This window comes from Plasmodium yoelii (assembly GCF_900002385.2).
Source record: "Plasmodium yoelii strain 17X genome assembly, chromosome: 8".
In the NCBI taxonomy this organism is placed as follows: Eukaryota; Apicomplexa; class Aconoidasida; order Haemosporida; family Plasmodiidae; genus Plasmodium; species Plasmodium yoelii.
Window position 1 is genome coordinate 1,426,746 of NC_036180.2, and position 15,413 is coordinate 1,442,158.

Consider the following 15,413-nt stretch of genomic DNA (forward strand, 5'->3'; position numbering starts at 1 on the left):
ATCATTACATCCAAGGTCTAGACATAGTTATTTTGATAATTTGTTATTTTTTTCCTATCAAAATTAAAAAATGATTTTATATATTATTGAATTATCAATTTTTATGTAAGAATTGTGTAGTAAAATTTAGGATAGATAAATAATTTTTTTTTTTTTTTTTTTTTTTTTTTTTTTCTTATTTTTGATAAATAAAAATTTAATTTGGTTGTTTTGTTTACTTTTTCATAATTTTTATTTTGAACATCTTTCCAATTTGTTGATAAAACAGTTCCGTTTGAGGTTTGCTGAAATGAGAATGAAAATACCATTTTGGTGGTTTATTTTTTAGGATAATAAAAAAAAATAGTGAAAATGAAAATAGAGAAATCATAGTTTTTTTTTATAACTTATTATAATTAAAAAATATATAAAATGAATATCAAACATTTTGAAATATAAATGTGTATACTTACAAATGATTTAATCATGGCACGCTTTAAATCATCATCACCATCTTCATAAATTTTTCGGAAAAAATGATCTATAGATTGGTTATCTTCATCTTCGCCTATGGACTATCATAAGTAAGGGGGGCACAAAATTTAGGTAGGCAAATAAATGTGTTAGGTCGTTTGCTCTTTTGTTATTTTGTTATTTTGTCATTTTGTCATTTTGTCATTTTGAGTTACCTGTGCAAACTTGGCCCATTCTTGTACACTTTTACCAGCAAATGGATTCAAAATATTTTCGTCTTTTTCTGTTATATCATTATTTGTTTTTTTTTCAAGCATATCCCATTTTAGCTCTACAAGCAGTATCATAATGAGTGAAAAATGGATGGAAAATGCATGAAAAATGGATGGAAAATGCATGAAAAATGGATGGAAAATGCATGAAAAATGGATGGAAAATGCATGAAAAATGGATGGAAAATGCATGAAAAATGGATGAAATAAAGTAGATTATTTACCTTTTATATTTTTTTCGAGGGATAGCTCAATTTTCATCTTGTAAAAAAAAAAAGAAAAAAAAAAAAAAAAGTGTATATTTAAAAAGGTTGAAAATTAGTCATATTGAATTTGAAATATTTATTCTCAATTTTACTGGAGTTATATTAATAATTGTTTTAGATGGAATTATTTTTGAAAAAATTGATTTTTCAATAAAATATATTTCAGTTTCTATAAAGATGATAATATTTGTAAAAAAAAATAAATGAGATATAAGAATGTTATAGATTGTCCATTTAGGCGGTTAAGATATTTTTCTTTTGTAAATAAAAATGCAAGTGCAATACCGCTAATTTTTATTATTAAGGATATATGATCAGATTGAATGTAATATAAAAAATCATTTTTTTGGACATTTTTTTGATAAATTGTAAAAAAAACCAAGTTATTTGTTTGGGACCAATCATATCTACATGGAGAAAAAAAAAATATATGCATATATATGTATGTATATGCATGTATATGTAATATTATTTACTCATGTGTGTTAAATAAAATTGGTCGGATAAATGGAAGCATCATGTATACCTTATTTTTTGATCAGTAACAGTTTTGGATGATTTTAGATCATTCAGTTTTTCCAAATCTGTATTTGTAAAAGTCTCCAAAATAGTATTATTATCTAAAGGAAAAAAAAAAAAAAAAAAAAAAAAAAAAAATATGATAATAATAATACATATGATGTTCTTTAATTTTTTACATTATAAAAGTTTATTTTTCTAATTTTAGTGTGTAACCCATTTTGTGTTGGGACTCAAACTAACAAGGGTAAGAATATAGCCAAAAAAAAAAAAATAAAATAAAAAAAATAAAAAAAAATAAAAAAAATATAATAAAAAAACAATATTTCAGTTCAGAATGTTAAGATTGTATTAATTATGCTTAAGTCAATGTGTAAACAAATGAGAAGCAAAGCAGTGGAAAAATGAAGCAGTGGAAAAATGAACAAAGCAGGGAAAAAATAAGCAAAGAGTAGCAAAATGAACAAAGAGTAGCAAAATGAACAAAGAGTAGCAAAATGAACAAAGCAGGGAAAAATATATAACTATACATACTGCGCTATACTACACTGCATTGTATTGTATGTATAGAAAGTGAGTGAAGAAAAAATATCATGTATATAGTCATAGTAATATATAGAAAATAAATAAAATATTGAAATGGGGGAAAAATAAATAAAATAATGAAATAGGGAAAAATAAATAAAATAATAGAATGTACTATGTGCATATAACATTTGAAACAAACTTAAGCTTGTTAAAAAATATGTACTTAAAATAATAGATGTTTTTTTTTTTTTTTTTTTTTTTTTTTTTTTAAATAAAAAGAGAAAAGGATATATACTTGATATAATTTGCACATCTTTTTTATTTACTTCTTTAATTTTATAATTTTCATTTCGAAATTTATAAAAAAATAATATTTTAGGGACAGTAAAGGGATGTGAAGTATCTGTTAATTTTCTATGGTTAGTGTAAAATAATATCAGAAATAAAATTGATATTCTTTATTTATTAATAAATGAGGATGTGCGGACAAATATAAATAGAAAATGAAGTGGGAGTTTTTTATTTTTCTTTTTGTTATTTATATGAATGGAATAATAGGAAATGAACATGTAAAATTAAACAAGTTAGAATGTCAAGGCATTTTTATAAATCAAGAAAAAGATGATAAAATAAATATTTTAGAAAATAATTCTGATAATTCTTATTACATTATATATAAAAATGAAAGTGATGGAATATATAATTCAAGTGAGCATTTTAATGGATTATCAATGTTTATAAAAAATAAAAAAGAAAAATATGAATATATTAAGAAAAATATTTTTTTGAATTTTTTGAAAAAAATATATTATTCTTATATTTATCAATTATATTTTATAAAAGATATAAGACAAGACAAAAATGTTTATAAAAATTATAATAAAATAAATACTTTATCAGAGATGTTAGAAATGCATATATCAACATTAGCAAAAAATATTAATGCATTATTTATTAGTGATAAAGATTTGGTCGAATTGTATAAGGGGTGTAGGAATTTTATAAAACTTGATGTCAATAAATTAAGCAAATTAGAAATGAACAAGAGAAACGGAAAAAAAAATAATGGTGAAAATAGTGGTGAAAAAAGTGGCGAAAAAAGTGGCGAAAAAAGTGGCGAAAAAAGTGGCGAAAAAAAAATGCACAAAATACGTAAAGAGTGTTTATCCCATAAGTATATGCTATTGAATTGGATAGATGATGAATATCTCAAAAAAGAAAATGAAGAAAAATTGAACAGCTTTAGTAATACATATATGAAGAGTAACAATTTTGAAGAAACAGATTTATGGTCATTTTTGTATGTGTCAAAAAATGATCTAATAAAAGATCGTTTTTTTTTTTATATAAAAATATATTTTTTTAAAATATTGGAAAAAAAAAATAAAAGAGCTTACAATCTTTTTAATTTATTAATAAAAATGAAAATATTTAAAGATATAAATATATCAAGTTATGTTGAGAAGATGGAAAATATAAAAATAAATGATCATAATAGACAAAATGAAATTAAACAAATTTTTCAAGTATCCTTTAATATGTATACAACAAATTATAAAATAATTGATAGTTTATCATTTTTTTTTTCAAAATTTACATGTAAAGATAAAATTAATAAAACATTTTTTACAAACAGTTTTTTAGATAATAATATTTATGTATATATAAATGGAGAGAAGAATTATCAAATAAATTATTTTAATTGGATATACAAAAATGGGATAGAAAAAGGGCTTTATTTATTATCATTCATATATTTAAATATTAACAATTTGAGTGCTTTAAATAAAATGGATATGCACCGAGATAATTCAAAAAAATGTAATTTCATTTTGAATAACCAACTTGATAATATTCCAGTCATATTCCGTGATAATATATTTTATAAAGATGATTATGTAATGTATAAATCTGAAAAATGTGAATTAAATTTAAACACAAGGATAATAAATGTTGATATATATAAAGAAATAAAAAATGAAGGGTTTAATAAAAATACTAAGACAAATATAGATATAACATATTTAAAAAATAATAATGTAATGAATATAGAAACATGTAAATCTATAATAATTGAAAATTTTTCTAATAATATTATAATTGATAAAGAAAAAATAAATAATGAAATTAATGTAACTTTTACGAATACAGAAAATCATAAGAATAAATCTGTACATGTTATATCTACATATTATCACAACAAATTATTAACAAGTTTTGAAAAAAAAACAAATCATGATTATAAAAATAAAAGTAATATTCTTATTTACAATATTTATTATAGATTACATACAAACATAAATAAAAAATTTTGGATAAATTCTGAACACGATAATAGGTGTAAAAAAAAAAAAAAAAAATATTTCACTGATATTTATTGCACTAAGTTTTCATATGAGATACCTATCGACACTAGATATATATCAACATGTTATTCAGATAAAACAGGATATAATAATAATACTAATGGTGAAGAGAACATAAATTCATGCGGAAATTATGATGCTATATTAATTTCAAATGGTAAATTGTTTTTAGATTGTATAAGCCCAAATGAAATAAATACAAACATAATGAAAAATAAAATGATAAATATAAAAAATAAAATAACAAATATAAAAAATAACAATTTTAGCATATATGCTGATGTGGAAAATGTGTATATATATGAAAAAGAAGACATTATAATAACACACACATTAGATTATTATATATTTATAAATGAAATTTCATTTTTTTCTTTGTGTTATAATACAACTAAAGATATGAACAGCCATAAAATTAATAAATATGATTATAGTGATGTTTTAAATATAAAAAATTATATTTATGCCAGGCCAATAAATAATGGAATAAATAATGGAATAAATAAAAAACATAAAATATTTAATTTTTATAAAATCTATTCAAATAAAAAAATTGACAAAAATGCAATCGAAATAAATGATTTAAAAAAAATAAATATTCCAATATATTATGATATATCTTTTAAACAGCCATATTATTCTGATATCTCTTATATTTATTCTATGCCAAGAGGAAATGCAAATTATTATTATATTTTATACATTTCTTCATTTGTTTCGATTTCTCTTATTATATTTACTTTTTATTTATGTTACAAATTTGCATAATATTTTTTATATAACCGTCTAAAATAGGCAATTCTATTGGTATGTCCAAAGAAAAATAATAAATAGCGGTTATATGCATATACCGCTTTTTTTTTTTTTTTTTTTTTGTTTTAAAAAAAGCTTATTATCATTGTTTTACTACATTTACATTATTATATATACATACGCATTTTATAGATGCTTTTACTTTTTTGGTGATTATTTCCAAAAGGAAATAATTTATTATTTGTTTATAAATTGGATATTTTTTTTGTTTTTTTATGCGTGTTTGTCGCAGTTTTTGGTTTGCACCGCTGAGCTAGCTAAATTTATAGAAAAAAAAAAAAATTAAAATATTTATGAACACTAACTGATTTTTGCATGAACATGTTAATAAAATATGAAAAAAAATGATAAGATTAAGGGATGTTTAAAGGTGAAAAGGAATATTATAAATACAAGGATATGTATGTATAAAAAATGTTTATTGGGAAATGATAACAGTTTTAAGAATTGTATAAACTTTATATATGTAATCACTGTTATTTTTAGTACATGTGTGATAAAAAAAACTGAAGAATGTATGATAAAAAAATTGAAGAATGTATGATAAATAAAACTGAAGAATGTATGATAAATAAATTAGATAACTAAACGAAGAAAATAATAAAATGAATTGTGTAAAATTAAAGAATTATATTGGTATTTTGGTTGGAAAATGTAATAATTTTTTAAAAATAAATAAATTTAATGTGCATGTTATGTATACTAATGAAAATTTAGCTTATAACAAATATCTACATTTTAAAAATGTGATGGAAAAAAAAACAAATTATAATAACAATAAAATAGTTTTGATAGATATAGAAAAAGAAGGAGAAAAATATATGCGAAAAAAAATAAATAACAGTATGATTGGAGGTGTGTTATTAACATCATTGACAATAGGGTTAGTAGAATTAAATATAATACCAAATTTATTTGGTTTATTTATATCAATAGGAATAATAACTTTTTATATAATTTATTTTTTTTTTTATAATTCTATAATATTAAGAGCTGTATTAGATTATCAAAATAAAAGTTTATTGTTATATCCCTTTATGATTTTTAAAAGGGCCAATTTAAAAAAACAAATAATTATATCTCTCCATGAAATTAATAAAATTAATAAAATTAATAACTATATACAAATATATTTAAAAAAAAATAATACACAAATAAATCATAAAGGAATGGCTAGCTTTTTTTCTTTTTTTAATAATATATTTCCTATACATATACCTAGATATACATTATCAAAGACAACTAAAGAACGAGAAAAAAATATAGACATATTATATCCTTATGATTTTAACAATTTAAATATATCAGTTTTTAATAAAAATAAAACATCTTTTAAAAATATTCCAACTATAAAAAAGACTGAACAAGGATATCCCTTGAATCTGATGGAAGAAAATAACTTAATTGCTCTCCTCAAATTGTAGTGTTTCAATTCTTCAAAATCGTTCTGTATGCTCACTAACCGGGGATACTTTGGTTAGCATGCCCACGCCATGTCACTACTGTAAGTACTGGAGTATTGGAAGTACTGGAAGTATTGGAAGTACTGGAAGTATTGGAAGTATTGCCAACATTTTCGACATTGCCAGTATTGGAAGCATTTACAACATTGCCAACATTTCCGACATTGCCAGTATTTTTTTTTTTTTTTTTTTTTTTTTCGAGCTATTTGCGGTCTCGGTGTCAGGGCGAGTTTGGGTAGTTATCGTATAATGAAGATAACACAAAAAAATAAGTGATAAAAGTGAATATGCGAAAAAATTAAAAATTTGTTTAAATTAAAACACACACATTTATAGGGGCTTTGCACGGGAGGACAAAAGGCACTAAACATGAAATCCTCAAAGAATAAAGAGTAAAAAATAAAGAGTAAAAAATAAAAAAATGAGGTAAAAAATAGGTAAACATAACGGGTAAATGATAAAATGCTGCAAATAAGAAATGAAGGTGGTTTGAATATTTTGGGTTCAGATTGAGAGTCGAGTTATTTGCTTATCATGCTTATTTGCTTATCATGTTTATTTGCTTGGAAATGTTTAGCTTGACATTTTTTTGCGAATCCATAATTTTGGAAATGTTTACATAATACAAATTAAAATCAAGACGGGAAGCTAAAAGACGAAGAGAATATAATTTATCTCTTTTTGTGTTTTTTGAATGGATATATAAATATTTATTTTCATTAAGTAATAGACAAATAAATTTATAGATATAGTTTCTATAATACTTTAACAACATCTTAATATCTTTAATTGTTTTTTCACCAATTATATTATAATTTATATAATTATTAATATAATCTATATCTACATCACTAATAGTAGGATCTGTATTGGGTTCTATATTTTGATCTATTTTTTGTTGCCTCTTTTTTTCAGTTAAAGATTTTATTTCTGAATAATTTTCACAAACTGTTGATATTAATGAGCTAGTCAAATTTATAAATCTAGATATAATATCTAGAATTTTATTTAAACAAATTAGTGTTTCATTTTCTATATTTTTTTGAGGATTTCCATTTTCAAAGTTGTTTTTTCCATCATTTTCAAAGTTGTTTTTTCCATCATTTACATCATTTCCATTATCATGTGAGATTGGGGAAGAATATGTAGTATTATTTATATCATTGGAAAAAGAAGATCCTAAATAGTTCGTTGTATCATTATCAAACATGTTACTAAAAGGGGTTCCATTTATATTATGTGAATTTTGAAAAGATTTTGAATTAAACATATCTGTGTAATTTCCAAGAAACAAATCTATTTGAATCTGTGTTACATAATTATAATGTTCATGTATTAACATGTCTAAATCGTTACATGTAAATATTTTTTTTTTAAATTCATACCAATTCATATCTATAACATCATAATAAAAATAAGATAAAATATTTTGAATAAAATGAAACATTTCATTTCTTATTACATTACAATGTATAAAAACAGAATTATAATATATCAAATTAATTATTTTAAAAAGATGTGTAAATAGATACCATATATTTGATAATTCACATTGTATTTTTTTTAATTTTATTAATAAAACATTTATACTTTTATATATATTTTTTATTTTATTTGTAAAAATAATATCTAATGGTTTTTCAACTACAAAATCGAGTACTAATATATCCCATCCTATATCTCCTCTTTTTGCATTAAATTTTTCGATAATTAATTTTTTAATTATATTTTTATTAGATGTAAATATTGAAGAAGATTTTATACATAATTCTAATTTATTATTTAAATAATGTCTTTTTAATTCATCTGCATTCATATACAAATCTATTTTCATATTTTCAAAAATATTTTCAAATAAATCACCATCTACTAATAATATAAAATGTCTAAATGCTTTAAAATGGTCATATAATCCATATTGTTTTATAAGTAATGAAAATAATTCTTGATTTTTTTTTTGAGATATAACTTTTATATAATTATCTATATTTTCTACATATGTATGAAAATCATTGATAGAAAATATATCTGTGTTTGGTAAATTATAAAAAAATTCATTTTTATCTTTTATTTGTGAAAATATATTTTTTTGTTCTAATTTTATATCCGAAACTCCCCAATTTACAGATTTCGTATCGTTTAAGCTAAGATAATTTAAAAGATATACACATTTTCCAGTTAGTAATATTTTTTTAGCTGTTTTTGTGTTAATAAAAAGTGGAATATTCTCACTATTTATAACAAATTTATACATCCACATTTGTTCAGAATTTATATTATTATTTAAAGAAATAAATGTCTCTTTATATTTATCTTTTAATATTCCATTTTCAATCCATTGTTTTAAAATTAAATTTATGGGTTTAATACATTTTTGTAGAATTTTTTTATACATTTTTTCTTCTTCATAATCATAAGTTTGTGATTTTGAATATAAAAAAGATAAAAATTGACATCCTGTAGATCTTTGTGATTCATCTATTACATTTATTAACACTCTTAATATTTTATAAGATTCTTGTAATAATGTATATAAAACTTTTATTCCTATATATACTGTATTTTTATGTATATGTTCATTTATTTCACTTTCAATATGAGATAACAATTTATAATATTCGTTCATATATTCTCTAACTATTTGATACAATGCATCTATTACTAAGCTTCCTTTTCTCCGTCCTACCATTTGCATATTATATTTTTCTTCATTTTCGGTTATCTCATCTGCATTCTCTTCACTGCTAGAGCTATCTTCAACACTGCCTTGCCCATTCTCCATTTTTTCCACCTTTTCCACCTTGCCCACCTTGTTAATTTTGTTAATTTTTTCCATTTTCACCATTTCTTGGAATGCGTTTGTAGATGCCACATCTTCTTCGAAATGGTCAAAATAGTTTGAAACGTTAAGCGTAGAATTTGCATTATTATCCATTTCATTTGTGAATATATTAATATATTTTTGTAATTTTTTAAATAGAATACCTACCTTGCTTATATTATTAATAAAATGATGCATCCCAATACTAACTTTTCTATTATAAACACAAAAGCTGTTTTCTAATTTATTAAATTTTATATATTCACCATTTATTCCTTGAAGTGGATATATTAAATCTCTTAACAATAAGTTTTCATCGATATCCAAACTATTAAATTTATTGTTTAGTATAATTGTTGCAAATATACTTTTATTCATGATATTTTTTTTATGAATCATATCATTTTCTATAATTGTGGTTATAGGTTTTATTTTTGATTGTGTTGTTTCTATTTCGTTAATGTTTTTATGTATAGAAATTATGTTTTGTTCATTATATTGATTAGATGTATTATTATTATTTTGTTCTATTTCTACATCTGTTTTTATAATTTGATTATTATTATTATTATTATTATTATTATTATTATTATTATTTATTTTATTTTGACTAAAATTATGATCAGATATTTTTAGATTATCTATTTTTGTCTCATTTTTTTCAACTGGTTCTGATACTATTTGTCTATTATTTGAATTTGCAATTGTGTTAATATGTGAAATTTCCTTTTCTCCTATTTCATCTTGATATATTTTAAGTTTTAAAATAATATGAAGTATATATTTATAATTTATTTTACTATCTTCTAATTTTTTTAACATGACTCTTATTTTATTTAATGTCAAGTTACTATTTTTTAAACAATAATATTCTATATCATGTTTTATATTTGTATTTTCATTATAATCTAGAATATTATAATTTATAAGTGATGATAATATTTTATTTAATTTATATATTAAATGTTTTATTAACATTTTTTGGATCTCATCATTAAAATGTGGTGTATTTTGAGATTTGGAATTATTTTTATTTTGTATTGTACCTATTTTTTTTGCTATAAAAAATAAATATTTAGCAAAATGAGTAATACTCTTAAAATTTTCTGTATTTTTTTCATCCACTTTTTTAGCTATTTTTGTTAATATTGTAGGATTTTTTATATTTTCTGTGTCTCTAGCAATACCGCTTGTTTCATTAAGTGAATAATTTTCTCCATTATTTATTATTGTTATTTTTTTTTGAATATGTTGATCACCATTTTGTTTTTGATATTGTATTTCATTTTTATTTCGAATCAAGCTAGTGCTTGGTCCAGTTTTATTGTAATAATTTTCTTTATATCCATATGTATTATTTATATTACTAAAATTGTGTGTGTTTTTATTTTCACCTGACTCGTTCATATATTCTGGGGAGCCAGGTGCATTTGGATTGAAATTGGGATTTAAGCTCATCGCTATCACAAGTTCGTTTCCTTTTTATCAGAGTGACATATATGGGCAAGATAAAGGAATCTGCATACGTATCTGTATGCGAATGTAATATTATACAAAAGTTTATGTACAGTACATGTAGATTATATGATTATGCAAAAGTTTATGTACAGTACATGCACATTATATGATTGTGCAAAAGTTTATGTACAGTACATGTAGATTATATGTATATTATATGCATATTATATGCATAATATATGTATGAGCAATGTTTTTTCAAATTTTAAATGAACGAAATGAGATGAATTATGATTGATTATAGCTCATCAAAATAGTCAATTTACTTCGTAGTCTGTTATATATCCCTTGAACTATTTCAGCGTATTTGTTTGTATATTTATTTTATAATTTTTTTTTATCGTGTTATAATTATTTTGCTATATATTTTTTAGCATTATATGACCTTCTTTGTATGCTTCTTTTTCGTCGCATTTTTCTTTGTCCATGCTTCATCTATATTTTAATTTTTTTTTTAATTTATTTTATTTTATCATTATTATCATTATTATCATTTTTATCATTATTATCATTTTTATCATTTTTATCTTTTTTTTTCTTTTTTTTTCTTTTTTTTTCTTTTTTTTTCGTTTTTTTTTTTTTTTTTTTTTTTTTTCTCACCTCATATACTGCACACACTTATCATTTACACCCCTTTAGCTGAGGAGCAAAAATACATTATATATGATTCATTCTTAAAATAAAAAAAAAGTAATTGGATAAATAAATATATATATAAATATATATGTATTTAATTTGTGAGAAGAAATGAATAATTGATAGATATGTAAAAAATTTAAGAGGAAAAAAGTTTTTATGTATGCTCTTTTTTTCAGTTTCCTTGGAGAGGCCTTTTTCCAAGGGTCCGTTTAATTGCCTTTCGTTTTGTATCAGGCATTTAAAATTTGTATTGGTTTGATATTTTATTTGATTTTTCCAAACCCATATGATGGGAAATTTTTATAAGGATATAAAATTTGTGGTATGATAGATTGGGAATTAATATGTGGGTATATATTATGTATATTTTTTTTTTGGCTTTTTTCGAATGATAAAATATGCATGTACTATGCAGGTAAAATAGATGGTAAAATTATTGGGTATAGTCCCATTTAAATAGAGAATACTTTAAAGTTTTTTTATTTAAAAATAGTTTTTATTTTGCAACATTTTCAGTAAAAGCAACTACATATATGCATATGAAATGTTTGTGGTGCACTAATGTTGCAAACATGGAATGCGTTCAGAATAAAAAAGTGGGCATTAAATCGAATAAAAAAAATAATAAAAAAAATAATAAAAAAAAATAATAAAAAATGAAAAATAAGCATGTGTGAATAAGCAATGCAATAAGCATGTGGCCACTTAATATCGAAGCCAGTATGTTTTTTGTCTGAGATCAAAATATTGAGGCATGCCATGTAAAGCGCCCATTGCAGCAACTGCTATATCACGATCGTGTAAATATTTCCAAGCAACTCTTTTAACTTCTTCAGCATCTATTTCATTTAATCTAATAATAAATTCTGCTAAAGAAATTGGGCGACCATATACAAGTATTTGTCTTGATATTTCTTCTGCTAATGTTGATGATGATTCAAACATACTAATAAGTTGTGTTTTTAGATGTATTTTGGCTAGTTCAACTTCTTCATCAGTTATAGAATAACTTAAAGATGTGATTCCAAACATTAATTCACCAACTGCATGTTCAACAGCTAATTCATCACATTGTACATAAAAACCAAATAAGCCAGTATTGTTATAGCATGTATTAAAAGATGTAAAATAATCAGCACATCCTACAGTCATTTTATTAGATATATTATTAATAGTTCTATTTGCTGATAATTTGCCAGGTACAATACCTTCTTCATTTTTTCTGTACGTTCCTATTATACATTGCATTAACATAAATGTGATAGAATCTGAAGAAGTCCAAGGAACACCTTCAAAAGCTACAGCTACATGAGCATTTGGTCCTGAATCATCATCTCTCATTATAATTTCTGATCCACAAAAAAATGGTTTTATTTTATCAAATTCTTTTTTAAAAATAAGACCCTTTTCATCTTGTGGTTTAATATTAGAAAAATGTTGTTCTGCTAACTTGACAATATTATCATGATTTACATTACCAACGGCACATAAAACCATTCTATCAGATGTATAATTTTTTTGAATATAATTTAATATATCATTTTTTTTCATATTTTTTATATTTTCAATTGGACCTAAAATAGTATATCCTAATGGATGATCTCTAAATGCAGTCATGTGTAATTTATCAAAAATAATTTCATCTGTTGATTTTTCAACTTCTTCCATTTCTCTTAAAATAACATGTTTTTCCATTTCTATAAGCTGCTCATCAAATATACTATTCGTTAATATATCACTTAATAATTCAATACACCATTTAACATCATCTTTAAAACATTTAAAATAATATCCTGTTTGTTCTCTAGCAGTATATGCATTTAGATGTGCTCCCATATTTTCAATTTCTTTTTCTAATTGGATTCTATTTCTTTTATGTGTTCCCTTAAAAATCATATGTTCTAAAAAATGGGCTACTCCATTATTCATTTTATTTTCATATTTGCTTCCACTACTTATCCATAATCCAATTGTAGGAACTTCACAATTATTTTGTATTGTTGCTACTTTCATTTTATTTGATAATTCTGTAATTTTAGTTAAAGGTTGATTTTTTATTTCATTTATTAAATTAGATGTACTATATTTTCTAGAAGATTTCTTGAGTGTATTACCCAAGAGATAATTAATTTTTTTTCCTATCATTTTGTTTATAATTTACATTAGTATTGTATAAAGATATATTGGATCTTGACTTTTTTTTATATTTTTAAATATCTTATTGTGATTGAAAATATGTTTTTATCTAGCATTCATATATGTGATAACTCTGTCTCTAGGTCGATATATTTCTTACTATTTTAAAGTTGGCAATATATATAAAAATTGAAACATTTGCATAAAATATAAAATATCACAATCTCTCATTTAGCAGATAAATGGTATGATGTTTATTGGGGCGTCGAGTTGGCAGTTTAATAATTGAGGAACGCAACAGGTTATGCTATGTGATTATGCTATGTGATTATGTTATGTGATTATGTTATGTGATTATGCTATGTGATTATGCTATGTGGCTATGCTATATGGTTATGCTATACGATTTTATGCTATGTGGCTATGCTATACGATTTTATGCTTATATGGCTTTATGCATGGTTTTTTATTTTTGTCGCGGTGGGCTAACCATATTGGGGCTCTTGGACTATTCAAGAACCCTGATATACGGAAAAAATAAAAAAATAAAAATAATAAAAAATGATAAAAAATAAAAATAACAAAAAATGATAAACAAAAAATGATAAATAAAAAATGATAAATAAAAAATGTGCAAATTGGGGGGGGGGTAAAATTTGTAAAAAAATATAACTTAAAAAAAAAGTTATGCAAATAAATATTTCAACACGAAATATGGGAAAGCATAGAACAAGTATATATTAAAAAAAATATAAATTTACAAAATAATTTATATATATAAAAAGTGAGGAAACTGGAAAAAAAAATTCAATGATTAAATAGCGTTACATATGCGCAAAATGTAAATACGAGTGATATAAAATGGTGATAATAAAATGGTGATAATAAAATGGTATAATAAAATGGTATAATAAATGGTAATAATAATGATATATTTTTTACCATTTTTAATATGTGCACATTATTTATAATAAAGTCATGTAATTAGCTAACTGGTTAACATATATTTCTCTTAAATTATATTATGATAAAATATTAATATTAGATTTATAATTTTTTGTGGTTTGAAAAATATCTTTAAACTGACAAGCGAAAAATGTGCATATATACATAAGAAGGTATTAAATAAATATTATGTACATATTTATAGTATTGTATGAGTAATTTGTGAAATGTCATAAATAAATAATATTTTAGTTAAGCTAGGAAATTCTTATTAAGCTAATAAAAGTAATAAATTTACAATCTTTAATAAAATTATACAATTTTGTCATTCATATATAGAATTAAAAAAATGAGAAATATATAATGAATATAGAATTGGGCTTAATTTTATTTTGCTAATTATTGCAAAAATTATACAAACGATGATAATAATAGTGATAATAATAATGATGATAATAATAGTGATAATAATAATGATGATAATAATAATGATGATAATAATAATAATAGCTATTATTATTATTTTGGAAAAATGAAAACAATTAAATACAGACTTACAAAAGTTGTGTGTGCATGTTTATCGTATATCTATATATATAGTATAACTTAAATAATATAAAGATTGTTGTAGATTTTGTGAAAATATTGGAATGTACAAGTATTTTTTTTTATAA

The 15,413-nt window shown here is 22.1% G+C and overlaps 5 protein-coding genes across 5 annotated transcripts; 2 read left to right on the top strand and 3 right to left on the bottom strand.

The window, feature by feature from the left end:
* Positions 1 to 27: 27 nt before the first annotated feature.
* On the bottom strand, positions 28 to 1,730 carry PY17X_0837400 (calcyclin-binding protein, putative; the record flags this gene model as incomplete). Its single annotated transcript, XM_022955828.1, has 9 exons — positions 28 to 54; positions 219 to 284; positions 453 to 554; positions 669 to 784; positions 950 to 986; positions 1,084 to 1,160; positions 1,277 to 1,398; positions 1,518 to 1,611; positions 1,727 to 1,730. 9 exons carry the CDS (start codon positions 1,728 to 1,730, stop codon positions 28 to 30), a joined length of 645 nt encoding a protein of 214 aa, XP_022812053.1.
* An 811-nt stretch (positions 1,731 to 2,541) lies between these two features.
* PY17X_0837500 (conserved Plasmodium protein, unknown function) lies at positions 2,542 to 5,172 on the top strand (the record flags this gene model as incomplete). The annotated part of the gene is made up of 1 exon (XM_022955829.1): positions 2,542 to 5,172. One exon carries the CDS (start codon positions 2,542 to 2,544, stop codon positions 5,170 to 5,172), a length of 2,631 nt encoding a protein of 876 aa, XP_022812054.1.
* A 650-nt stretch (positions 5,173 to 5,822) lies between these two features.
* On the top strand, positions 5,823 to 6,641 carry PY17X_0837600 (conserved Plasmodium protein, unknown function; the record flags this gene model as incomplete). Its single annotated transcript, XM_022955830.1, has 1 exon — positions 5,823 to 6,641. The coding sequence occupies one exon, from the start codon at positions 5,823 to 5,825 to the stop codon at positions 6,639 to 6,641; it is 819 nt and encodes a 272-aa protein (XP_022812055.1).
* A 577-nt stretch (positions 6,642 to 7,218) lies between these two features.
* PY17X_0837700 (gamma-tubulin complex component, putative) lies at positions 7,219 to 10,959 on the bottom strand (the record flags this gene model as incomplete). Its single annotated transcript, XM_719040.2, has 1 exon — positions 7,219 to 10,959. One exon carries the CDS (start codon positions 10,957 to 10,959, stop codon positions 7,219 to 7,221), a length of 3,741 nt encoding a protein of 1,246 aa, XP_724133.2.
* Positions 10,960 to 12,363: 1,404 nt separating this feature from the next.
* Positions 12,364 to 13,803, bottom strand: PY17X_0837800 (mitochondrial-processing peptidase subunit beta, putative; the record flags this gene model as incomplete). The annotated part of the gene is made up of 1 exon (XM_724545.1): positions 12,364 to 13,803. The coding sequence occupies one exon, from the start codon at positions 13,801 to 13,803 to the stop codon at positions 12,364 to 12,366; it is 1,440 nt and encodes a 479-aa protein (XP_729638.1).
* Positions 13,804 to 15,413: the final 1,610 nt, after the last annotated feature.